The following is a 27514-nucleotide window of genomic DNA, read 5'->3' on the forward strand; positions in this document are numbered from 1 at the left end:
TAAGGACTGAACCAGGATCTGGGTGGCCTGGGTTGACAGATAAGGGCGGATTCGTCTGATATTGTAGAGAAGGAATCTACATGAGCAGGAAAGATTGCTGATGTGAGTTGAGAAGGAGAGTTGGTTGTCTATTGTTACTCCAAGGTTGTGGGCTGTTGTAGAAGGAGAGAGCTGTGAGTTGTCCAGGTAAATAGCAAGATCCTGATGTGGTGAAGAATCTGCTGGAATGAATATTAGTTCAGTTTTGGTGGGATTGAGTTGGAGGTGATGGGCTGCCATCCAAGACAAGATGTCTGTTAGACATGCAGAGATTTTGGAAGCAGCATGAAGATCAGAGGGAGGAAAGGAGAAGAGGAGTTGTGTGTCGTCAGCATAGCAGTGGTAGGATAATCCATGTGAGGAAATGACCTCACCAAGTGATCTCGTGTAGAGGGAGAAAAGGAGAGGACATAGCACCGAGCCTTGAGGGACACCAGTGGAGAGTCTACGTGAGGTAGAGGTGGATCCTTTCCAAGTCACTTGGTAAGATCGCTCATCAAGGTAGGAAGCAAACCACTGCCATGCTGAGCCCCGAATTCCAAGCCTCTTCAGGATTGACAAGAGTCTTGTGGTTAACGGTGTCAAATGCAGCAGAGAAGTCGAGGAGAATAAGCACAGATGACAGTTTAGCCAATCTGGCCGCATGTAGCTGCTCGGTAACCGCCAAAAGGGCCGTCTCGGTGGAATGAGCTGTTCTGAAGCCAGACTGGTTAGGATCCAGGAGGTTGTTCTGTCCAGCAGAGCTTCGGCGAAGTTTTCCATTCAAAACCAGGGCGCCATGAAATTCAGCACCTCATGTTAGAAAATGAAACTGTGATGCACAGCATCACAACGGAATGTGCCCACTGCATGTAACCCATCACCCTTTGTGGGCAGCCATGACGGGCGCCCGGGGAGCAGTGTGTGGGGACGGTGCTTTGCTCAGATTTGAATCCAAAGCCTTACGATTAAGGAAGTGGCCCCGTAATCAAAAGGTTGCTGGTTCAAATCCCGATACGCCAAGGTGCCACTGAGGTGTCACTGAGCAAAGCACCGTCCCCACACAATGCTCCCCGGGCGCCTGTCATGGTGCCCACTGTCACCATGATGGTTAAAAGCAGAAAAGCAATTTCCTTCAGGATGAATTCGCAGTGGGGTTAATTTATGAGAGGAACAAACATCACAACGAGTTCATACTGAAACCTGATACTGGTTTATTGTATTTGGTGCTTTTTTCATGATATGAAATGAATAAACCAGATACATCATTATAAAAAAAGACACCGTACACTCTCACATGAAGTACATGAGCCATGCACAATGAGTGGCAAATAATGCTGATTTAACGTGAGGGACGTCTTAAAAAAATAAATATATACAAAACATGTTTTACTGTTCTTCAGAAATATTTTACATATTGCAGTATCTCCCCTTCCTCCAGGGGAATTATTCATGTTGAAATGATGTCGTCTGCTCAATTGACCAAGTGAAATATTTTTATGTACATATAAATATACATTTTTTGGATGTTTAAGACAGTCTGTAGTGCTCAAGTTATAATAATGAATTTGTAGTGTCTCTCAACACACAGTCAACGTCCGTTAAACCATGAAATCCTTGGCATGAACGTGGTTCAATCAAATTACAGAAACCAGATCGTGATATTGATCATTCTGTTCCAGTGATTCAAAAGGCAAAATACCAGAATCTCTACTGACAAACGTGAAATAATGGTTGTGGTTGGTTTTAATACATTTACAGTAGATAATCTTGACCATACTGACCTTTACATATCCTGAATTATATTGTTCTTTCCATTTTTATTTCACTAAAACTAGCGATTTAGAAGTGTGGGGGCGTTTTTAATTAAATGGGGTCACATTCAGTCTGCGAATCAACACTTTGATATGAGATAAAAACAGAAATGATGGTAAAAGTCACGTCAACGTCCCCTGAGGCTGTCTCAGGATGCCAGGTCACCACAGTCACCCGGCCTGTGACTCTTTCTTGGCCGGCAGATGTAACTTGATGAGGGTGCGAAGTTGCTCACAGCTTTTCTCGCTCATCCTCTTCCATGTGAGACAGTAGATTTTCATATAAAAAAAGCAGCGGCAGAAGAAGAAAGTCGCATGAAGACGTCTTCTACGTGAGCATCATTCTTTGAAACGAACACGGTTTTGAACGTGGTCAGTTGTATAGGGACAGGCAGTCAAAGCCGATTACCCTGTACAGGAAAAACCAAAAAAAAACCCAAAGTACCAAGTAAAATGAACAGAAAAAAAAATCAGCAAAGAAAAAGACACAAACAGCAAAATTACTGGAGATACTGGAGATACAGTGAATGTAAGCGTTCCAATACATCACGATGACCTCATGACCCTGTCTGAGGGAGTGTGCATCAGGCCAAGCTAGTAGGGTGGACAGCAGGGCCCTGGGACGCACACTAACTGGTGAAATGAAGGTGACGGGGGGGAGATGGTGAGACATGCCAGCAGGGACTATGATGGAGGGCTTGGTGGGTGAGAGACTCATTTGAGGCAGGGGCTGACCACTGTAGGGGTAGGCGGGTACACCAGCGACACGTTGACCCGCTCCGAGCCGTTCTTGGGGCAGATGATCTCTGTCAGTCCCTCCGGCCGGGGCTGGCTTAGCAGCTCGCCTGAAAGACACAACAAATGAAGACACGTTTATTCCAGAAAAGATTATGGTCCATGCAACCAACAATGGACTCTTCTCTCTGCTGCGATCAGGGAAGCGCTTTCGCTCCCTGAAGTCCAACACAGAGAGAATGAGGAGGAGCTTCTTCCTGCAGGCTGTCCAAGCTCTCAACAACAACACTACATAGAACTCTAATACACTCCAGTACTTTCACTCTCAGTCACTCTGGACTCTCTGCACAAAATCACTTTGCACAAAATCTTTGCGCTTTTTTCTCTATGCACAATCTCTGCTCTTTTTACTTTTTTTTAATCTTATACATTGTCTTTCACTCATTTACACACCTTCACCCTACCTGTTACACATATTATATGTTAAAGATGTAAAAGTGTAATATTTGGTTGTTTGCAATATTTGCATATTGGTTTTCATTGTATACTTGCAACATTTGCAATACTGTGGTCTGTAGCAGTCGCTAAAGCTTTTCACTGCACATCATACCGTGTATGACTGTGTATGTGACAAATAAAATTAGAATTTGAAATTTGAAATGAACACAGCCGAGTGGGCCTCGGTCCTTGAAAAGTCCTGGCCACGGCCTTGCATATGTAAATATTATTTAGTTGTCATATAACATATAACATGTTTTTATTTTCGCCCATTCCAGGGGTCCCCAAGCCTGGCCCGAGCCACCACTCCTGACAGTTGCAGCATTTGTCCACTAGAGGGAGTATTCTCACAGCGCCACTCCTGCCTTTGTTCATTGTGTCCGAACCTACACGTAAATATGAATACGAGAGGGGCGGCGTCTCTGTTGCCCTGGCCCACGGCTATAATGAAACCAAGAGTGTTTTTCAGATCCTGGTCTTGTGTCGAGGGAGAAATGTACAAGTTTTCCCGCAAAGCTCCCGAGCGGCCGAAGGAGGACGGGAAAAAGAAGACCCAGCGACCAGTGCATTGTGTCATAACCTCCAGGCCTAAAATGAGCCCCTGAGCAGGCCAGGCTTCGCTGAACAACACGTACAGCTATGAAGCAGAAGACCACAACAGGGTCTCCTGGGGGGGACTGTCCCTCGAACTGTAAATCTGCATTACCAGGCATGTGTAGTTCCAGGCAGCTCTGTATGACGCTGGGCTAACAGTGCAGAGACGCCACTATTTATAGAGGCCAGGCGCCCCAACTCGGCCTTCCTGGAGAGGATCAAAGCGGCCAGAGCACGGCGCTGCGCGTCAATCCCGGGGATTATGAGGAGCTCTGGGGGTTACGCAGCCGAGAGGATTCCTTCCGTCATTCATCTGTGAATCATGTGTCGCTGGAGCGTGTTTTTCCACATCGTGCAACATGCGAATCCTGAACCGTTTTAAAAGACTAGCGAGGGGGGCGGCGTCCCTCCCAGACCGGCCCCCAGACACACCGAAACATGTCACCTCCTCCATTCCTCATCACCACTCTCTTCCAGGCCCGGCATGCCAGCCTCTCCACCCACAGCACCAAGGCCGGGAAACACACTGTCCACCACGTCCATCCTGTCCACCGGAGCAGAGCTGACCTCTGGTTCCAGCACGGCGTGTAGGTGACAGGCTGACAAAATGGCCGTGTGTGTGTGTTCACTATTATTATTTGAATTTTATTTGGAGGTCGGGCGATCTGGGTTCTTTCACAAGAGCAGCCAATGTGATGGCGAGGACGTTCCGACTGGGATCAGCTCTGGGATGGAGGGCGGTTCCCGTCACCATTAAATCACATTACCAGCCACAGTAATGGCCGCCGCCCTCGCAGTCCGCTCACAAGACACTTTTTTAAAAGCCTTAAAAGGGAAACTGGCGTTTCTGTGGACATTTTTTAGGCATGATGGCTGGAGTTTGGAAAAACACATTCTGGACCTTGCTGGGTTGTCAGGGGCAACAGAGTTCAGAGGTGAGGGGGCAGCGGCCGCTCGAAGCCCAGTATCACTTTACTTTCATCCAAAGCGACTTACAAGAGGAGCACAGGAGATCAGATCTTAGTCTGATCAATAATCGTCCCCCCACCCCCACAGTTAGACATAATTTAATTTATTCACGTTCTACAGGCTCCACTTAACGTAACATAACAGACCATTTTTTCAGTGTCTGGCCTAATATCGTTACTATTGCTAGAATACGAACATATTCTAGTTCCAAACAGGAAATAAATCATATAAATAATCACAGGGAACTGAACATATGGAATGAAACTGGAATATTGACAATTTCATTTCATATAATCAGACTTTCTTTCCATATATTCCAGGTTTATTCCATATGTGTGTGTGTGTATAGATAGATAGATAGACAGCTTTATAATGATAATTAATTATTGATAAAGACATCACAGTGTGACAGTTTTTGTCAATGTGATTCACAGCATAGCACAGCACATGAATTGTGAAATGTGTCCTCTGCTTTTAACCATCATTGGTGAGCAGTGGGCACCATGACAGGCGCCGGGGAGCCGTGTGTGGGGACGGGACCTCGGTGGCACCTTGGCAGTTTGGGATTTGAACCCTCATATTAAGTGAACGTGGCTGAATAGTGGATGTAGAGGGCACCATCGACTGCCTCCAACACTTCTCCCCCGTCCAAACGGACCATGGACCGTAGAAGACAAGTGACCACGACAGCGGGACACAATGAAAAGCCTCCAATTATGGGTGGCACCTTTCACAGAACTGCCAACACAATGACAATAATCAGGCCGAGAGACAGACCGGGGTCATTTACCACGGATTTACCAGCAGGCAGCAGGAAAATTAATCAGCTTACGTCTATTCCATGCGTTAATGCCCCGTACGCCACCCCCAGCCCATCTCTCCCGTCCCCTACGCCAAAGTCCCCGGGGTGTTACACGCGAGACAGCAATGCTGTAATGCAGTAGTGGTGCGACTACACCGAACATCGGCCGGATCACACGCATTCCACGGCGCCATAATCACCGGCACGCCCACGTCCCAGCACGTTTCAACCCGACAGCCGGAGACGTGTCTGGACACACCTCTCGGGACAAAAGTGTCCAGGAAGATCTTTTGAAAGGGTCCAGGTCTCCGTGGGGGCGGAGTCGGGTAACGGAGGCGGGATCAGGACAAGATGAGAAGGAGCCAGACAGCTGAAACAGGATCATCATCCACGTGCGGCCAGAACGTACCTCAAGAGGGCTGGAACCCACAAAAGCTCGGGTACAATAACGCAAACACCAAATGACATCAAGGGAAGGGGGTTCGAGGCAGGGGGCGGGGCTTGCAAAATCCATCACCAACACAGCCAGCGGCGGATTTACACACCCTAACCACATGCAAATGAACACGCAGAGATATAAAAAAAGCACAAGCAGTCCAGCATCTGTCTGGAGAGCTGGAATCTTTCTGAAATGAGCGCCAATGTGCCGAAAAGGCAAACAGGCCCGGGGTCAGGGGTTACGCTCACTGGTCCTATTCATCAGGCCACTTTGAGGGGCCGTTATTTGTCGCTGGTGCCAGATGGATCCCAGACATGGCGGGAATGCAGGCGCAGATAATGGGATGTAAATCTCAGCGGTGGCCCCGGGCTGGAAGCTCCCCAGACTACAGTAGGACGTTCACATCATTTGCACGCTCTGTGATTGTGCCACCGGCGTCTCCGAACCCGTACTGTCCCAAAACCGCAAACTGGTCTTATGCTGAATACAAAGAAAAAGTAGACACAGACGTGTACGTGTGTGTGTGTGTGTGCGTGTGTGTACGTGTGTGCGTGTGTGTACGTGTGTGCGTGTGTGTGCATGTGTACGTGCATGTGTACGTGTGTGTGTGTGCATGTGTGTGCGTGTGTACTTTACTTTACTTTACTTTATTTGGCAGACGCTTTTATCCAAAGCGACTTACAATGGGAAGACACCAGCAATTCTCGTTCGATTTCTATAGAATATCAAGTATACAAACTAAGAGCCCTGATAAGGCTTAGACTTGTCATTGAAGAACATGCTCGGAGAGTGTTGGGTGCTAGACTAAGAAAAATTATAATGTATTTATACATTTTGTATTTGTTTGTTAAATGTGTGTGCATGTGTATGTGTTAAATTTGTCTGTAATATTTTTGGAATAAGAGGGTTTTCACCTGCTTCTTAAAAGTGGTGATAGTCTCGGCTAGTCGTGTGGAGGAGGGTAGGTTGTTCCACCAGCCAGGGACAACAACGGAGAACAGACATGATTGGAATCGGAGACCCCGTGAAGAAGGAATTTTTAGTCTCCTTTCGTTTGCCGATCTGAGAGAGCGTGTAGGAGTGTATCTAGGTAGTAGTGTGTTGATGTAGGAGGGCGCAGTTCCATTTACAGCCCTGTAGGCAGCATCAAGGATTTGAACTCAATGCGAGCAGCTACCGGGAGCCAGTGGAGGGAGGTAAGGAGAGGTGTAACATGGGTGTATTTTGGCTGATTGAAGATGAGGCGGGCTGCCATATTTTGGACCATCTGGAGTGGTTTTATGGTGACTGCAGAGGCTCCAGCCAGGAGAGAGTTACAGTAGTCGAGTTTGGAGATGACCATTGCCTGGACGAGGAGCTGCGTAGCCTGTTGTGAGAGAAAAGGCCTGAATCTTGCGAATGTTGTAGAGAGTGAACCTGCAGGATCTGGAGATCGCAGCAACATGATGGTTCAAACTCAGTTTGTTATCTATCCAAACCCCAAGGCTTTTTGCAGATGCCGTGGGTGTTAACAATAGCGATCCAATTTGAATTGAAAGGTTTTGCTGAGGAGAATTGTTGCCCGGAAAGATCAGAATCTCGGTTTTGGATAGGTTGAGTTGGAGGTGTCGCTCAGACATCCATGCCGATATGTCTGAGAGGCAGGCCGAAATTTTTGTTGCTATAGTAGCATCTTCTGGTGGGAATGACAGATAGAGCTGGGTGTCATCAGCATAGGAGTGATAGGAGAAGCCATGTGATTGGATGATGTGACCAAGTGAGCGAGTGTATATTGAGAATAGAAGGGGGCCAAGGACAGAGCCTTGTGGAACCCCTGTGGTTACCCTAGAGAGGACAGATGTCTCACCTCCCCATGATACCTTGAAGGACCTGTCGTAGAGATAAGAGGTGAACCAATCTAGTGCGGTTCCTGTGACTCCTAAATCAGAGAGTGTGGTGAGAAGAATTTCGTGGTTAACTGTATCGAAGGCAGCAGATAGATCAAGTAGAACAAGGACGGATGATCTGCGGGCAGCTCTTGCAGCACGAAGGTCATCCATCATTGCCAGGAGGGAGGTTTTAGTTGAATGCCCTTTCCTGAAACCAGACTGAAAAGGGTCAAGAAGATCATGCTTGTGGAGAAATGAGGAAAGTTGAGCCAGGACTGCTCTTTCAAGAATTTTTGAAAGAAAAGGAAGGTTGGAGACTGGGCGGTAGCTATCCAGTAGAGATGGGTTTAATGTGGGTTTTTTGAGCAGGGGAGTAATGACAGCCTGTTTGAAAGCAGTGGGGAATGTTCCTGTTGTGAGTGAGGAGTTTAAGACATGTGTCAGAGCAGATAATATGGTGGGCTGTATGGACTGAAGGAGGTGTGAGGGGATTGGATCCAGGGAGCAGGTGGTGGGGTGACTAGACTGGAGAAGTGTAGACACGTCTGATTCAAAGAGGGGAGTAAAGGAAGACAGATTCCTGGTTTCAGAGGTAACAGCAGGACGGGGTCTGGGGTTAGGTGGTGAGAATTGTTTGCTAATGTCAGCCACCTTTTCTGTGAAGAAGGTGGCGAAGTCTTCAGATGAGAGAGAAGTGGAGGGGGGGAGGGGGTGGAGGATTCAGGAGACGGTTGAAAGTCGAGAAAAGTTTTCGAGAGTCATTGCAGCGTGTACGTGTGTGCGTGTACGTGTGTGTGTACGTGCGTGTGTACGTGTGTGTGTGTGTGTACGTGTGTGTACGTGTGTGCGTGTGTGTGCGTGTGTACGTGTACATGCGTGTGCATGTGTACGTGCATGTGTACGTGTGTGTGTGTGCATGTGTGTGCGTGTGTACGTGTACGTGTGTGTGCATGTGTACGTGCATGTGTACGTGTGTGTGTGTGGGTGTGTGTGCGTGTGTACGTGTGTGCGTGTACGTGTGTGTGTACGTGCGTGTGTACGTGTGTGTGTGTGTACGTGTGTGCGTGTGCGTGTACGTGTGTCCAAACGACAGCGTCAGAAGGGTCACCGCCTTGGGGGTGGAAACAGCCGAACACTGATCCAGGACCAGTGGCTGTACAGTCACGGGGATGTGGATCTAGGCCAGGAGGAAATCCTTCTTTATTTCCCCATTCTTAGGAAACGTCCAGTAAACGTCCAGGAATTCGCCCCAAGAATGTCCTCCAGCTTCAGCCCAAAAATAGCCCTGGTCATTCGTTGCCATGGAGCCCTCGGAAGTACAGTGATTTCTGGCAAGGTGCACAGCCCCATTTATGATTATTATTCTCCTTCTCACAGAGTTTGACATTTTTCAGGTGCTTCCTATGCACTAAACCTGACCCGGGCGTGGCCGGGGGGCTCAACAGCACCACCTACCATGGTACATTTTCACATATCGGCACCAAAATTAATATTCACTCAAACAGCTCTGCCCAACCAGACGTGAGGTCATCTGTAGTGTTTCATGTTCTCATTTTGATAAAAGGATCGTAGACCGTTTGTCCGATTCACGCTAAATTAAGAATCTTTTTCTGATGACACCAACAGTCTTGAAATGGCAAGCTGACAAATTTACATTTTTACAATAAAAACATTCATAAATTACACTAAACACTGAGGAATCAAGATTAAACTTATTAAAAATATTCAGTCTTACATCATAATCATATTCATCCATGAATTTTGACATCTTGGTATAGTACATGAGAAAAAGTACATGTTTGCACTGTTCATTGTTCACCGTTTGTCAGATTAACATAACATTTGGTCAATAATGTGTTGTGAACATGTTCCTTCTGAAGAGTTTATGAGGAATTTTTGATGGGTGGAACAGTTATTTGCCTGCAACATTTCAAATGCAGGGTATTTGAATCTAGGATTTTGGAGCAAACAGTTTTTGTATCCTGTGGGAATACAATAAAACCTACAAACCTCAAATATGGTCACCATGTGTGTCAACACAATCTGAGCAAATTTCCAATTCACATCCATTAGCTAAAATGCATTTACATTACATGTGCCTTCTTATGAAGACTGCAGGGGAAGGGGCGGGGCTTCGCCTGCCCTCTGAGTGTGCCGGACAGGAAGGGGGTTCTCTCGCAGATGGCTGACAGTATGAATCAATACTACATTTGGTAAAATCATTCTGCACACGTGCATTGTTTTACAGTGACATCATAAGGCCTTGCACGTGTTAATCTCCGCCTGCGGTTATATTTTATGTTGTTTTGGCTGGTTGCATTACAGACATTACAGACACCAGAAACATACTCTGTAAAGATGTGGGGTATGTCAATATAGGGCTTTGCCTCTGCGCATTATTAAGCCCCCGTAAATTTCTACCAGAGCTCATTCCAAACCATTCCAGCAGAGTACACGTCAGGTGAATCTTGTAAGGCCTTCAAACGCCACTTCTGGAGGATCCGGCCCCCAAATTGAGGCGCACCCTTGGATTCTTAAAACAACATGGCAATCCCACAATGCAATGCAGCTAAGATGGTGGCTTTCACTAATGTAATTGGGGAAATACTTGGCTCCTTTCATGAGAAAATCCTAGTTTGGCATAAATGGTCAGCTTTGTGTGTCTTCAAGGTCGTAATTTTGAATTGGAGATTGAATGCTCCCATCGTCTAGGTGGACCGGTCACTCTAAACTGGCTGTAGAGCAGAGTGTGTGAACGACTGGCTCCTGAACGTGGGTCAGGATGTTATGGATAGTAAGTGAGTGAGAAAGTTCTCTTTGCACCTGTACTGTAGTGTCTTAGACTTGATAGGGGCAGTGGTGGCCTAGCGGTTAAGGAAGTCAGAAGGGTGCCGGTTCGAATCCCGATCTGCGAAGGTGCCACCGAGCAGAGCACCGTCCCCACACGCTGCTCCCCGGGCGCCTGTCATGGTGCCCACTGTCACTAAGGTTGATGGTTAAAAGCAGAGGACACATTTTGTTGTGTGCACCGTTTGCTGTGCTGCAGTGTTTCATAATCACAGTCACTTCACTTAGATAGTCTAAACCGTGTAAATTCTGCCTGTTTATTGGAAGGTGTTGGAACAGACCCTACGTGTCCATGGCAGTGTGCACCGGATCAGCCTGCCACGCCCAACACGCCCAGCTGTTAGCATGTGGTGGCTAATGGGCTTATCATCACATTACCCTGCAAGCTGTACGTCCGCCGAGGCCATTAAACCCGGGCCACGCCCCTCAAACCACACCCACTGCCCGAGCCTCCATGATGAATTCAAGCGAAGAAGGTCCACATGACTCCATTGCTAATGGCGCTCATTAGTTTAAAAAAAAAGTCGGCTGAAGGCCATGTTGAAAATCAATTTAATGAACGGCTGTTAAAAGCCTTTGTAAGTGTACCGGCCCACATTTTACAGGAACTCTACTGCGCATAGAAGCATATCTGGAACACGTCTCCCTGTGGGTGTGAAGTATATGATTATTATTATCACTATTGCAGACATGCAACAACGCACCAGAGTACTGGAATAGAGTGATGTTAACAGACCACAGCTCACATGTGACATTTCAAAGACTTCCCAATACAACGATTCACTCAAACCTGATCACATAAAATGACAGTTTAGTGCATAAAACATATTAACACCAACAACAAAGCAGATTACTGCAGCAGTATTGTTCTACTCCACTGTTGGAGGCCGCCGCTGCACTTTATGCACAGACGGGTTATGAAATAGGATCCGGCTCTCCCTCGGGGCACTGCATGAGGGAAGAGGGAGTGGATGGGGGTCGTTCTGGTGAAGGTAATGCCATGTGTGCTTACTGAGGCAAAACTGCCCACAGCACAGCCGGCTAAAAAAAAACCTGATAATTATGCTACTTGGGGTCGATTTAAGCCTTAATTGCCGTAATTCTATGGGATTTTTGAGTGAATATTATTTAGCATTAAACTGACAACACTAGAAGAAATCTGTAAGAAGAAAAGTTAAGGTCAGGGGTCAAAGCTCGAATGAGCTATGCTGACGACACACAACTCCTCTTCTCCTTTCCTCCCTCTGATCTACATGCTGCTTCCAAAATCTCTGCATGTCTAACCGACATCTCGTCTTGGATGGCAGCCCATCACCTCCAACTCAATCCCACCAAAACTGAACTAATATTCATTCCAGCAGATTCTTCACCACATCAGGATCTTGCTATTTACCTGGACAACTCACAGCTCTCTCCTTCTACAACAGCCCTCAACCTTGGAGTTACAATAGACAACCAACTCTGCTTCTCGACTCACATCAGCAACCTTTCCCGCTCATGTAGATTCATGACAATATCAGACAAATTGACCCTTATCTACCAACACAGGCCACCCAGATCCTGGTCCAGTCCTTAGTAATCTCACGACTGGACTACTGCAACTCCCTTCTAGCTGGTCTACCACTATGTACCATCCGACCTCTACAACTCATACAAAATGCAACAGCACGACTGATCTTCAACCTTCCCAAGTTCTCCACACCGCCCCTCTGCTACGTTCCCTCCACCGGCTCCCAGTAGCTGCACGCATCAGGTTCTAAATACTGATGCTGGCCTACAAAGCCAAACATGGAGTAGCACCATCCTACCTCACAGCCCTTATTACACCTCGCACTGCACCTGGTATACTCCGAGCCTCCAGTACTGCTCGCCTGGTCCCTCCATCTCTGAAGGTAAAAGGAAGACGCTCATCTAGACTCTTCTCCGTCTTGGCCCCTCGGTGGTGGAATGAACTTCCAGCTCAGTCACTGAGCACCTTCAAACGACAGCTCAAGACCTTCCTCTTTAGAGAAGATTTAGATTAAATTGTAATTTTCTTGTTGTCGAACTTGTGTACAGAATCTACAACAGAGTGAATAAAATAGATGTATTCATAGTTGGGGTCCTAGTGAACCGGAATTGATCTCTTCATCGATGGTCTGCCAAATGCCGTAAATGTAAATGTAAATGGGCAAGAGCAAACTTATGGGATAGAGAAAGCAGAGAAAGAGAGACCAACCGAGGGAGGGCGGGAGGATATCTCCCAGCACTCAGGTGCTTCCTCCCAGCCATCCACCTTGGCACCGCCGACTGGTCCGGTTTCCTCAGAATCACATGGGCCCAAAAGCCTCATCATCAGCACAGTGCTGATTCCACAAGGAAATTCCCCCAAAAACGGCGCAGAGGGCAACAGACCACAGCTCACATGTGACCTGGGTTAAATACACAACTTCCCAACACAACGATTCATTCAAACCCATCCAGTGTGAACTGGTGTTCCTGTGATTTCACACCACAGGTCCTTCCACAACATTAACACGAAGGCTGTTCCAGGAGTGGCCATGTGAGGTCAACTGTACTTCTCAAGAACTTTCAAACAAGTTGCTCCTGGATGCTGGGATAGTAGGTAGTAGGGGTGTTGAAATTATCGCAATGCAGACGTGGACAATTATGCATTGCAGAACACGAACGATTATTCTCATTAAAAAGTAGTGGCAGATCTGAGTATAGGATCTCTATGGGTAGGAGAGACCTCTAGTAGGGTCAGCAAGCAGTGTTGGTCAATAGTGTCTATCTGCAGCCTATTCACTAGGTGACACGCCTCCCCAGATAACCTCCTGAAAGGGTATGGATGACGTATGTTTACTGACCCCTTCAAGACAAACATGTCACCGCCTGCATACGGTTACACCCAGTTACAGGGGACCACGGCCCAGTTGGTTTCATTACTCCAGGTACGACATCCGAGCCTCGTCTATAACAGGCTTCCCGTTTCACTCTCCTGAATGATGGTCATCTTTTTGGCCCCCGGAGCCATGACCTAAATCCCTCGTGAAGGCAGCTCAAGACCACTGTGTGCAGCCCAAACAATGTGTGGTGATTGGCAGGACGCCGACATGACGAAGACAAAGATTTTCTTGCTTTTTTGACCACGCTCAAATGTGAAAACCACAAGCTCATGTCTGTTCATGTTTCTCTTTGGAACAAAGCTCTGCACCACGGCAGGAAGTCCGGGGAAAAGCTGCGTGGGACGCTCAGCGATCGCTGGCCGAGGCTCAAGCCCTGCATCACTTCCCAGAACTTTCAGCTGCGGAAAAGAAAGACAAGTAAGAAGGTCTCAAAAGAGCGCTGCATCATCATCAGGAATAATCCGGATGAAGAGGAAGGCAGCAGACGAGCAGCATCAGGAAGGTCTCAACTAGCCAGACTGTTTTTACTCCACATTTGCTGACCTCGTGTCCTACAAAACCCACAACATCCTTGTACTGAAAATAAAAAATCACCGTCAGGATGAATGGCTGCATATGCACCTTTCACACTGTGTGTACAGTACAGGTCAAAAGTCTGGACACCTTCTCATTCAACGTGTTTCTTTATCTTCATGACCATTTACGTTGGTAGATTTCTGAAGGCATCAAAACTATGAATGAACACATGTGGAGTTCTGTACTTAACAAAAAAGGTGAAATAAGTGAAAACATGTTTTATATTCTAGTTTCTTTGCTCTGGTTACTGCTTTACACACTCTTGGCATTCTCTCGATGAGCTTCAAGAGGTCGTCACCTGAAATGCTTCTCCAACAGTCTTGAAGGAGTTCCCAGAGGTGTTTAGCACTTGTTGGTCCAGCTCACCCCAAACCATCTGGACTGGGTTCAGGTCCGGTGACTGTGGAGGTCAGGTCTCCACTTTTTGTTAAGTACAGAACTCCACATGTGTTCATTCATAGTTTTGATGCCTTCAGTGAGAATCTACCAACGTAAATGGTCATGAAGATAAAGAACACACGTTGAATGAGAAGGTGTCCAGACTTTTGTCCTGTTTATATGTGTGTGTGTGTGTGTGTGTGTGTGTGTGCATTTTAATACACTCCACTCAATGTCACGATACCTTTACAAACCATTACAATCCTAAAAGGCAAAAAATTGGTTGGAAGTGACATCTGCCATCTGGGTGATTTATTGAACCTCCACCCAACGTACTCACATCCCTCAATACTCCAGCCATTACTTCACCTGCAGGTTAAACAGGTTGACAGAGACACGTGTACATTAGCCGCATGTTATTCCTGATTTCATTATTCCGTCTTGCCTACTCAGTCCCCCCCCGAGACACTCACCAGCATCCTAATCTACACAGATCCCCCTAAGCGGATTACAGAAGGACTTTTCTCAGGGAAAGTTTACTACGCTCAGACTCCCCAGTCCCTCTCCAGACTCTCGCGCTGTCCCAAGAGACGTACGGATAAACAGTCTCTTGTTTTAACTACATAATCCTGTCAATCAGCCATAAAATTAGAGTGACGTTATTAAAGAACAGGACAGTAGGACGGGGTTCATCTGTATCAAATTAACCTGAAGTTAATGTTTCACACATGCACTAGATGGTTAGATTTAGACATTTTACCCCCTTCACTCTCCCTGGTTCCACGTGACCTGAGCCGCAATGGCTGATCCGAGAGGCCGGACATGCTAACAAAAAAGATGGTTAATCGTCACACATTAGTCGGCCCTCTGGACAGACTATTCTTGTCCCCACAGAGCTTCCTCCACGACTGGCATGTCATCACTCAGTGCTGAGCATAGTCAGAATAGTGAGGGACTTGATATGGGCTCTCAGAAATGCCACCACGGTAACACGGTAATATTTAACTATAATTCATCCCTAAAAAGTTCCAGCAGCACGTAGAAGCGGTGAGAAAACATTGAAACCCACATTGCATTACCAGCTGGCTTGTGCCACGGGTTTCAATGACAAAGTAGGAGAAGGTCCACCAAACAGAAGTTCCTTTTATTCAAATATATACGTAAATATACTCACTATATATTCACTATTAATAACATGCGAAAAATTCACATTAACCTTTGCCAACCAATCCCAGCCAATGAGCTTCTACTATTAACCAGGAGCTTATTATGACTCCAAAGACTTGGTGAAGGGTCCCCATTATGGAAAGTTCCCTTTGTGAGATTATTTAAAATTAATACGAGTTTCCCTGTCTATGGTCCTGCAGTGGCTGGAAATGGTGGTCGGTGTGAAGCGTGTTTTGGTCGTTCTGCTTCACCAGCTCAGATCTGGAGTCGGATCTGGACTGTCTCCCCTTATGATGTAATAAGGGGAAAGGTCACCGCCACCTTTTTTACACCCCTCCACAGTCATGGCTCCCACACAGCATGGCAGCTGCTTGTATTTGGATGTAAAAATGAGCACAAATGTGTTTTTTAGTTTGGTCACGTGAGACGTTGTAAAAGCAACAAGTCAATTTCATTTTTTTGGAAAAACGCTGACACGACTTCCTGTCTGCACCAAACATTGAGGTTGGTGAATGGTGTTGATGACAATTTGCGTGATGCCCCCTTAACTTCTATAGGTCACTCGTCCTCACTATTATTCACTTATCATTTAAAGGTACAGACACCGAAACGGTGAACCTGGGCTACATTTCGCAACGAGACGTACGGCATTAGGGGACCACTAAGACCTATATAAACGTAAAATGAATGTCCTAATAGGGGACGTGTAATAACTAGCAGGAGCCTGAAGGCGAAAGGAGAAACTGGAGGCTTCTCTACATCGGCTATGTTTAGTCTGGGAGGACGGAGCCCAACACCAAATCAACAAGCCAGTTCGGCCAAAAATATCAGGTCCAAATTTGGAGTGATGAAAAACCGTGCGGCTAAACTTGGTTCCGCCGCCTCCACCTTCTTGTAAAAAGCGTTTTTGTGGATGTTATTGCGTCACCATGACAACAAATCATCAAAGTTCATTAGCAACATATGATAAACCATTACTCATTACTGATTATTGTCTTAAAAATATGATAATAAATCAGGGCCTCGACATGTTGATCAAGCGACAGGACAGAAGTGACTGACAGGTGCAGGGACCGCCTCCATGACCTTGAGAGGGTTCCATGCTCTCTCTGCACGGAACGTCACTGGATGTCAGTGTCTGACACGCACAGAACTGGGAAGGGGGACGGGGGACGCACTGCAGGAAACAGGGGACATAAAAAGCCATCCTGTTCTGGGAATTCTCTTAAAGCTCTCAGCCTACACGACACAAGACACTAAAACTGGCAGTAAATCAATAACTCATGAAACGAGCCAGAGGGTCACCACAGCCACCAGCACCGTAACTACGGCTTCATGGACCAGTAGCACCACAGTGGACACGTAATGTAGACCACGACACTGGACTGCACTCTGGACAACTGTAGGATTGTTTTGTGTGGAGTTTGTCCTTGTGTGCAGAAGGGTCAAGTGTGGGGGATGTAAATGTTGTTGTTGTTGTTGCATCACATCCCCAATAATTGTCACCTGTGAGTTATGGCACGTGCTGATTAAATGCACCGATGACAGTGGAACGTCTACCTGCGGTTTTATATAGAAACGTGAGCACATTCATCCCTGCTTCACAATCACAGCCCTCCATCGATTGCTTCACTTGATCTCTGTTTTACTTTATTCCTCAAAGTCATTTGTAACCAGAAACAAACTAGTTACTGTCTAGTGACTAGTCCTCCAACACCGTTTCAAACAGAAAACGGCGCGGTGAATGCAGGACGGGTAGAAATGGGCCATACAAGAACCTGCCCTGCAAGAGCCACGCCCTCGCTCACCACAACGTGGAACCACGCAGACAAAAGAACGGAGAATGCGGCGTTAATATGTTCAATTACGTCAGAGATATTTCACCCTGTCATAAATGTATAATAACCTTAATAAAAATAAAAATAAAACATTGTTTAAGTGCCTCTTTTGCCTGGAAAAATGAATGTGCCACATGCAATAATCTTATAATAAAACATCGTCCAGTCCGGATCAGCCGGGCCGCCGCTACGTCACCTCATCACAACCATGAAGACTAGCAGCGGGGGAGGCGCCCGGGTCGCCATGGCGACCCAGACAGTTGGCGTTTGTGGGCGGGGCCTTCTTTGTTTTCGGTATTTGACGCGTCGCTGCCGGTTCGGTGATAAAAGCGGTTAATGCGGCGCTGGATGGAGAACCAACATACCGGGTCCAGGACCGTTTTCAGTGTGGAACCATGTTATTAAATATCACCACACCCCACTCACCACCATCGTGTCCCTGAGCAGGACACGGGGGGACTGGCGTTCATGCGTCTTTGTAAATACGGAGGACGGGTAGTAGCCTAGTGGGTAACACACTCGCCTATGAACCAGAAGACCCGGGTTCGAATCCCACTCACTACCATCGTGTCCCTGATTAAGACACTCCAGGGGACGACTGTCCCTGTAACTACTGACTACGAACCAGAAGACCCGGGTTCGAATCCCACTTACTACCATCGTGTCCCTGATTAAGACACTCCAGGGGACGACTGTCCCTGTAACTACTGGAAGACCCGGGTTCGAATCCCACTTACTACCATCGTGTCCCTGATTAAGACACTCCAGGGGACGACTGTCCCTGTAACTACTGGAAGACCCGGGTTCGAATCCCACTTACTACCATCGTGTCCCTGATTAAGACACTCCAGGGGACGACTGTCCCTGTAACTACTGACTACGAACCAGAAGACCCGGGTTCGAATCCCACTCACTACCATCGTGTCCCTGATTAAGACACTCCAGGGGACGACTGTCCCTGTAACTACTGACTACGAACCAGAAGACCCGGGTTCGAATCCCACTTACTACCATCGTGTCCCTGATTAAGACACTCCAGGGGACGACTGTCCCTGTAACTACTGGAAGACCCGGGTTCGAATCCCACTTACTACCATCGTGTCCCTGATTAAGACACTCCAGGGGACGACTGTCCCTGTAACTACTGGAAGACCCGGGTTCGAATCCCACTTACTACCATCGTGTCCCTGATTAAGACACTCCAGGGGACGACTGTCCCTGTAACTACTGACTACGAACCAGAAGACCCGGGTTCGAATCCCACTCACTACCATCGTGTCCCTGATTAAGACACTCCAGGGGACGACTGTCCCTGTAACTACTGACTACGAACCAGAAGACCCGGGTTCGAATCCCACTCACTACCATCGTGTCCCTGATTAAGACACTCCAGGGGACGACTGTCCCTGTAACTACTGACTACGAACCAGAAGACCCGGGTTCGAATCCCACTTACTACCATCGTGTCCCTGATTAAGACACTCCAGGGGACGACTGTCCCTGTAACTACTGACTACGAACCAGAAGACCCGGGTTCGAATCCCACTCACTACCATCGTGTCCCTGATTAAGACACTCCAGGGGACGACTGTCCCTGTAACTACTGACTACGAACCAGAAGACCCGGGTTCGAATCCCACTTACTACCATCGTGTCCCTGATTAAGACACTCCAGGGGACGACTGTCCCTGTAACTACTGGTAAACGCTGTAAATGGGTACCTGGGAAGGGGTGCGGGTTGGGGGACCCTCGTTTCAGGCACTTGGAACACAGGACGTGCACGGCGTAGTGGAGTCCGGGCCACTCCTGCAGCAGGACGTTCAGCTCCTCCACCAGCGGCGTGATGGCCTGCCAGGCCGTCCAGATGTTGGGCAGCGAGGCGTGGCTGGCGATGGACAGCGTGTGCGGCTGCGGCCGGTAGCTGACCACCACCGGGACCTTCCCGCGGTAGGCCAGGACCTGGTGGCGCGCGTCGCGGCGCCGCACCACGTGGCCGTTGATCTGCGCGCTGTAGCGGGCGAACAGGCCGGGCGGGAAGAGGAACGGGAAGGTGAAGTCCACCTGCAGCTGCTCCACCGAGAAGAAGCGGCCGCCGGGACGGGACTCGGCGCGGGACGCCTCGCCCGCCACGCGGCTGGGGAACTTGTACCAGGCGGTGGCGCCGTTCAGCGGCTTGCCGCGGGGCTTGTTCAGGCAGTAGCACACGCCCATCTTCTCCAGGAGCTCCATGATCAGCTGGAGGTCCTGCTGCGTCTGGACCAGCGGCTTGAGGAGCAGCCGGATGACGTTGGAGGGCAGCAGGCCGTTCTGCAGGAAGCCCTCGGCCAGGTCCCCGCAGTCGGCGTCCCCCCGCAGCTGTCCCAGCACGGCGGACGAGTCGCTCTGGAAGAAGACGTTCAAGATGGCGATGAGGCGCGGCAGGTTGTGGAAGACGTACTCCTTGAGCGTCCGGCTGTCCTCGAAGTGCAGCAGCTTGCCGCTCTCGTGCAGGTAGGACAGGGCGCTCTGAAGACGGTCCTCCGTCAGTCCCGCCTGGAGGCCCAGGCGGGCGGAGTCCCACCAGGACAGCCACAGGTCCTGCGGCTTGAAGTGCAGCTCCTCCAGCATCTGCCAGGACTTGGGCAGGACGCGGTGGAGGTTGGGGAAGATGTCCCGGTGGTCCGCGACGGACATGAGCTTCTCGCGCAGCCGCTGGACGTTGCGGCGCGTCCCCACGCAGCTGACGCGGAGCACGGGGGACAGGATCTGCAGCCGGTTGTTCAGCACGTACTGCAGCTGGGCCTTCTTGCGCCGCAGGTTCCTGTCCGAGACGCCGTAGAAGGGGACGTGGGGGCTGGACGTCCGGGCGTCGTAGCCCGCCGCCAGGGCTTCGTCCACCTGCCTCGCCAGGTCCCGCAGGCAGTCCGTGTCCCTCTTCTCCTGCTGCGAGATCTGCCGGTGGACGTCCAGGCACTTCTCGTCCGCCTCCGCCTCGCTGCACATGTCCACGTGCGTCCCCACGACGCAGAGGACGGCGCGCGGCACCTTGGCGCCGAGCAGGTGCAGGAAGTGTCCCACGTGCGCGCCGAAGGCCGCGGGCGTGTAGGTCCTCAGGTTGACGGCGAGGACGTAGAGCGCGCCGGGGGACAGGAAGAAGGGTTTGATGAGGTCGTAGTTGGGCATCCCCGACAAGTCGTACACGGTGAACGCCAGCCGCCGCTCGGCGTCCGCCAGCCAGTTGCTGACCTGGATGCCCCCGCCCCCCGGCGCCGTCGCCCCGGCGACCACGCACCGCGCCAGCCGGCTGGTCCCCGCCCCCCGCCGCCCCATCAGCACCAGCTTGAGCCGCGGCTTCACCGCCGGGCGCGACTCGGCCAGCTCCTGCTGGTACGCGGCGATGTACGGGATGCCCTTCATGCACACCTCGTACGGCGGCTGGATCAGCGGGTTGTCCTTCACCTTCCAGATGTTCACCTTCAGCAGCTTGCCGAAGTTGTCCGGCAGCATGGCGATCCGGTTGCCCTGCAGCACCAGCTCCTCCAGCTTCTCCAGCTCCACCACGGAGTCGGGCAGGAAGGTGATGGTGTTGTTGTCCAGCCACAGGTTGGCCAGGTTCTGCAGGTGGCCGATCTGCTCGGGGAGGAAGGTCAAGTTGTTCCTGCTCAGGTACAGCTCCTCCAAGCCGGAGATTCCCAGGACCACCTGAGGAAACTCGGCGAAGGAGTTGGACGAGAGGTTGAGCATCTTCAGCGTCTGCAGCTTGCCGAAGGACTGCGGCAGGTCCGTCAGGAGGTTGCTGTCCAGCATCAAGCTCTCCAGGTTCTCCAGGTCACAGAAGGTCTCGGGCAGCGACGAGACCAGCGTGCTGCTGAGCCACAGAATCTTGATGGACCGCAGCTTCATGATGTTCCCCGGCAGGACCTCCAACTTGTTCCCGGAACAGTCCAGCTCCTCCAGGTCCGCGAGGGCCAGCACCTCCGGCGGGAAGCGGCGCAGCCGGTTGTGGTCCACGTCCAGCGTACGGAGCTTCCGGAGCTGGGAGAAGGACCGGGGCAGGTCGTGGAGCTCGTTGAAGCTGATGTCCAGCTCCTCCAGACTGTGCAGGGCCCCGATCTGCTCAGGCAGGTGCTGGATCTTGTTGTGGCTGATGCACAGCTTCTTCAGGCCCCTCAGCAGAACGACCTCCTCGGAGAAGTGGCCCAGGCAGTTGTGGCTGAGGTCCAGCTCGCCCAACTCGCTCAGCTGGAACACGGGCTCGGGCACGGCCGAGAACTTGTTCCTGCGGAGGACCAGGCTCCTCAGGCCGCTCAGCGCCGAGCCCAGCCCCTCCGGCAGCTCCTGGAGGCCGTTGTTGCCCAGGTTGAGCACCTCGATCTCCTTCATGTGGTCGGGGAAGGTGATCTTCTGGCTGTTTTTGGAGCTGAGCGTGAGCTGGCGCAGGTTGCTCCTCAGCCTTCTGGAGCGCAGGGCCGCATCCCGCCACAGCCTGGCCGTCTTCAGGTTGCTCTCCGTCGCGGCCATGGCGTCCTCACCGAGCGCGATCATCGCTTCTCCCGGGACGAGGCGGCGTCCTCCTCAGCTGCGCCATGTCCCCTGTCCCCCTGTCCCCGCCGGCGCCTCCTCTGGCGCATGTCCGATCCAGGCGAGCAAGTCGCGCCGAGACGCCCCGTCCTGCGTGCGCGCGGGCGCGCGCGTGCTCGTGTGCGCGCCGCCGCGGTCCCGCGCGCGTCCGTGTCGTCAGAACCGGCCCGGGAACGCGCCTCCGGGCAGCAGTGGCCCGTATGTACACACCGGCTTATCATTTCGATCACTAAGCCGCCTTAATAACTGGATAACTGATAGTAATAACTGTGAATTATTTTCCGAGTAGTGCCCTGCTTCAGCATACGTCATGTGGGGTCAGAAATATATAAAACTACTTAAAGAAAGAACTTGGAACAGTAAAGCGGTGTGGAAATGTCGCCACCTGTCGGTCAGGACGAGCAACCACACCCACCTTTTGTTTACATTTACATTTACGGCATTTATCAGACACCCTTATCCAGAGCGATTTACAACCAGTAGTTACAGGGACAGTCCCCCCTGGAGCAACTTAGGGTTAAGTGTCTTGCTCAGGGACACAATGGTAGTAAGTGGGGTTTGAACCTGGGTCTTCTGGTTCATAGGCGAGTGTGTTACCCGCTAGGCTACTACCAGTTTACTGTTTTGGCGGTTTGTTACTCACATGCAATTACCGCGAACAATTGCTCCAGTATTCTTTTTCCTATAAAACTACCATAAAATGTGAGAATACTTAGGGAAAGCGAGCAAGAAGGGAAATAGCATGAGACGCTGGGGGACTTCCAACACCTGCTAGTAAGGACGATTTTTGGACAGTTTTGATTTGCACGTATGGATTTGGGGTGTATTCTTTGGTCTAAGAATCAACTGCTTGATTTAAATCTTGATGCTGTCCTGACATGTTAAGGGGTCTACTGTTTTATAAAAAAAATTAAAACACTTTTTTGACAAGACCTGTAAGAAGAAATAAAGAATCTCCATTCAAAAAGCCCAAGGCAGCTTTTATTGATGTCAACAGGGCAGGGGGTTTAAAAGAGTGCATCTTGTGTGCAAATGAAGCTCAATGACTGAATTACATAGCCTCTGCAGCAGCAGGAAATCATCCGGTAATATTAAATGAAAGACCTGAAATTGGCACTATGGCTGAGAAGCGCAGAGCGTGCAGAGGTAATGGTCAAAAAGAACAAACCCAACCCAAGTGGATAGCATCAGCGGTGCACGTAGGGGAGACATAACGCACAACTCCGCTTGTGCCTGATTCCATTAATGCTGATCTGTAAAGAAAGACATCACACACTCGATCCAGAGATTTAATAACGTGATATAGGCGTGGGATCGGGGACAGGTCATTAGTCTCGGCTTCTTGGATTATGTGGAGGCGGAGACACTTCCACGGGCGCGGAGCTGGGCACGTTGCGGACCTCGCCCGCATGCAAGTGCTCGTTGACGCGGAGCTGACAGCCGTCCTGCAGCATGCGCGTGGCGATGCGGGCGATGTTGCGCGAGTCGTCGAGGCCACAGTGGGGCCGGCCCTCGTACTGCAGCCCCAGCTTCTCCAGCATGCTGCTCAGCTTGGTCTGTGTACGCGGGACCTGGCAGGAATACGGCGGTCTCGGATCAGCACGGAATGACCATCATTACAAGTTCTGCATGTCTAACTGGGTGGAAATCACACCTTGTAAAAGTTTCCATAGGACTTTCTGATGTTGATCCATTTCTTGGCAAATTTTGGATGTTTGATTCGGCTGATTTTACACTGCATGTTAAGGAACTTACTCATGTCCCAGGATCTGGAAAAACAGCATAACATTACAAATGTGAGACTAGAATGACTCATTCATTCTTATTGGCCCCTTTCTACTGGATATTTAATGCAATTTACATAATTATGAGAACCATACCCATCAGTCAGCAGAGCGTATCTGTATTTCGTGCCCAGCTCTCTCTCTTGAAGCCAGGTCACCACCCGCCGCAGGACGTTACCGAATGTGTCCGCTTGGTCTACCATTTCCTGAAGGAGGAAGCAGAATCCCAGAATCCAAACGTGACTCACTTATACCTAGAATGTCGACGTAAACATTGGATACGAGTTCAAACCCTCACCTGTGTAATTCCAGTCAACTGGGTGCAGAAGTCCGAGAGTTTGGGGTTTAGTTCTGGTTTCACGTATTCCTGAAAAGTGTCAACCTCCAAACACAAATATTACAAAAATCTTTTAAAAAAATAATATTTAAAAATATTTATTTATTTATTTAAGTCTTTCCAGCAAGAACTGTTTTTGTTCTTTTGTATTTAGTCAACGTTCCTTTTCATTTATGCTCGTTACTCCATTACATTTACAGCATTTACCAGACACCCTTATCCAGAGCCACTTACAGTCAGTAGTTACAGGGACAGTCCCCCCCTGGAGACACTCCAGGCAGGAACCCACTATTCTACTACCACCCTTCCTCTAGACATATATAGCCATTTCAGAAACACGTTGTTGGGGAAAAAAGGGCATCGGTGCATTTTTTAATTTATAACCAACATTAAATGGCATCATTTGAATTGTTTTAAATTAATACATAAATAAAAGCATGTAAGATGATTTGCAATTTTCACTTATTTCACTAGAAAAACAAAATTAAAAATCACAAAACCTGGAGGGACTTAAAGGCGTAGGACACATTTAGTTGTGTCCACCATGTGCTGTGCATCACAGTGACAATAATAATAATCACTTTCACAAACTCCTGCATCAGGGTTGAAATGAGAAGTGAGAAGTGAAAATCTGGCATTCTCTACACGCAGCCTCCGCCCGTCACCAACTCACAATGTGCAGCGTGCGCGTGTTGACGAGGACGATGGGGAACTCGATGATCTCGTGGAGGAAACCCGGCGGGTTGCTCTCCTCGCAGGTGGCCTCGAAGTCCACCACGCAGATGAAGTCGTAGTACGTGTCGGTGACGCCGCCCTCGGCCGCGGCCACCAGGAGCTTCTGCTTCTTGCAGTGGCTCTTCAGCCGCTTCCTCAGCACGTCCTTCACACCCCTGCACACACGGCAACGGCCGCAACATTACACGCGTACGGGGCCCGGGGCCCTCGGAGCGCAGCGCGGGACCGACCTGGTGTCCAGCTTCAGCTCGGCCAACTTGAGGCGAAGCTCGTCCCGGTCCATGCGGTTGATGTGGCCGTTGGCCAGCGCGATCTCTTTGTAAACGGGGTCACCGAACTCGCCCCGGGAGGGCGTGACGGGGTCCCCAACACTGCTGGACGTGGTGCCGCACTTCTTGACCTGACAATGGGAACGTGGAGGGTTACGGGGGGAAATGGTGTTTATGGATGTTAGGACAGACGGGGCTTTTTGAGAAATACGACGTTAAGCATTATTAAATATAAAATGTATAACCGAGAGGACGGCTGTGAGGCGTAAACCGTATATTATATACGTTTGGCCAATGGGGGAGATTTTGGTTATACTGGACTGGCGCAGAAATATCGGCACCTGTGGTCCAACATGGTGCTGGTGGATGGAGCGGGACATGATGTCCCAGACGTGCTCAACTGGACTCAGGTCTGGGGAACGGGCGGGTCAGTCTATAGTATCAATACCTTCATCTTGCAGGAACTGCTGATACTCCAGCCACATGAGGTCCAGCCTTATCTTGCATTAGGAGGAACCCAGGAACAACTGCACCAGCATATGGTCTCACAAGGGGTCTGAGGAGCTCTTCTCGGTAACCAATGGCAGTCAGGCCACCTCATGGATCACATGGAAGGCTGTGCGGACCCCCAAAGAAATGCCACCCCACAAACCAGTCATGCTGGAGGATGTTACAGGGAGCAGAACGTTCTCCACGGCGTCTCCAGAATCTGTCACGTGTGCTCAGAGCACAGGACGCCAGTGGCAAATGCCACGTGGACGTCGGGCCCTCGTACCACCATCAGAGTCTGTTTCTGACAGTTTGAGCAGACACATGCACATTTGTGGCCTGCTGGAGGTCATTTTGCAGGGTTCTGACAGTGCTCCTCCCGTTCCTCCTTGCACGAAGGTGGAGGTCCTGCTGCTGGGTTGCCTGTCTCCTGGTAGCGCCTCCATGCTCTGGACACTACGCTGACAGACACAGACCTTCTTGCCACAGCTTGAATTCATGTGCTGTCCTGCACGAGCTGCACTACCTGAGCCACCTGTGTGGGTTCTAGACTCAGTTTCACGCTACCACCAGAGTAAAAGCACCGCCAGCACTCAAAAGTGACCAAAACCAGAAAGTTTAGGAAGTGAGAAGTGGTCTGTGGTCACCACCTGCAGGACCTTTATTGGCAACGTCTTGGTAACTGCCTATAATGTCAAATTGACTGTCGATCAGTGTCGCTTCCTAAATGGACAGTTTCTGTATGGACACGCAAACGTATCTCACAGCAAATATATTTCTGGCTTAAGGCAGAAAGTTACTTGCTGTTAACGTACAGCTGCGGTCCCTGTCCTGTCGTTCTTTGCATATACCGATGCAAAACGGCGTAATGTTATAGGTGCCGTGTTGCGAGAGCTGCACTCAACAGAAGATGATTTAAGGATTCAGGTATTTATTCGTTTTATGTGGTTTGTGTCCTCGATGTGCATGGAAATGACCAGGAGTGGTCTTCTCCGTCTCGGCCCCTCGGTGGTGGAATGAACTTCCAGCTCAGTCACTGAGCACCTTCACACGGCAGCTCAACACCTTCCTCTTTAGAGAAGATTTAGATGAACTTGTAACCTTCTTCTTGTCTGAATAAAAAGATTGTATTCATAGTTGGGGGTCCTAGTGAACCTGAACTGACCGCTTCATCCATGGTGACATGGAAGCACGTTGTAAGTCGCTCTGGATACGGCCGTCTGGTAAGTGCCGTAAAATGTAAATGGTGGTCCAAGCCTGTTTGGTGCGCTATGCAAAAAAAAAAATTAAACGCTACAGCTGAATACAAAAAATTTCGTATAATCTTTCCAGAGGAAAGAACATCAGGTCCGCGCACCCAAGACATTCACATTTACAGCGTTTACCCTTATCCAGAGGGACTTAAAATCAGTAGTTACAGGGACAGTCCCCCCTGGAGACACTCAGGGTTAAGTGTCTCAGGGACACGATGGTAGTAAGTGGGATTTGAACCTGGCTCTTCTGGTTCATAGACGAGTGTGTTACCCACTAGGCTACTACCACCCGTTTTTACCACCCAGAAAAGTTCCGTCGTCAGACCCACACTCACCGCGGGACCGCCGGACGAGCCGGACGCCGACGCGGAGCTCACGTTTTTGTCCGCAGCTTGGATGTTCTCCTTCTGTTCCTCCATTCCGCCGAACCGCCGTCACGGGGTTTTTCCCGCGTCTCGGCGCCGAGAGGGAACCGCGGCAACCGGGAGGCGGAGAACCGGCGGGCAGCGACGGATAAAGCGCGGCGACGCGACGCGACGACGGCCACCAGGCTGTCGCCTAATCTTTGCTGGTGATATTTAGTTATCGTAGTTTAAGAGCTGTTCCTCAGCTTCCGGCCCCGTGTTCAGCATGTGTCCCGGCGTCACACAGCGCCA

General features: G+C 49.7%; 2 protein-coding genes across 4 annotated transcripts; both read right to left on the reverse strand.

The window, feature by feature from the left end:
* Positions 1-1208: 1208 nt before the first annotated feature.
* LOC114786866 (malignant fibrous histiocytoma-amplified sequence 1 homolog) lies at positions 1209-22124 on the reverse strand. 2 transcript variants are annotated; one of them, XM_028974422.1, is made up of 3 exons: positions 19153-22124; positions 2568-2677; positions 1209-2242 (listed from the first exon to the last, which is right to left on the reverse strand). In XM_028974422.1, the coding sequence occupies exons 1-3, from the start codon at positions 21953-21955 to the stop codon at positions 2228-2230; spliced, it is 2928 nt and encodes a 975-aa protein (XP_028830255.1). In that variant the 5' UTR covers positions 21956-22124; the 3' UTR covers positions 1209-2227. The 2 variants fall into 2 exon arrangements, with proteins under 2 accessions (XP_028830255.1, XP_028830254.1); XM_028974421.1 differs by lacking the exon at positions 1209-2242 and having other exon boundaries at positions 2249-2677.
* Positions 22125-23266: 1142 nt separating this feature from the next.
* On the reverse strand, positions 23267-27493 carry LOC114786450 (3'-5' exoribonuclease 1-like). Of its 2 annotated transcripts, none has more exons than XM_028973581.1 (7): positions 27236-27493; positions 25078-25247; positions 24786-25002; positions 24074-24157; positions 23872-23981; positions 23646-23760; positions 23267-23562 (listed from the first exon to the last, which is right to left on the reverse strand). In XM_028973581.1, exons 1-7 carry the CDS (start codon positions 27275-27277, stop codon positions 23320-23322), a joined length of 981 nt encoding a protein of 326 aa, XP_028829414.1. In that variant the 5' UTR covers positions 27278-27493; the 3' UTR covers positions 23267-23319. The 2 variants fall into 2 exon arrangements, with proteins under 2 accessions (XP_028829414.1, XP_028829413.1); XM_028973580.1 differs by having other exon boundaries at positions 27194-27493.
* Positions 27494-27514: the final 21 nt, after the last annotated feature.

This window comes from Denticeps clupeoides, chromosome 3 (genome assembly GCF_900700375.1).
Source record: "Denticeps clupeoides chromosome 3, fDenClu1.1, whole genome shotgun sequence".
Classification (NCBI taxonomy): Eukaryota; Metazoa; Chordata; class Actinopteri; order Clupeiformes; family Denticipitidae; genus Denticeps; species Denticeps clupeoides.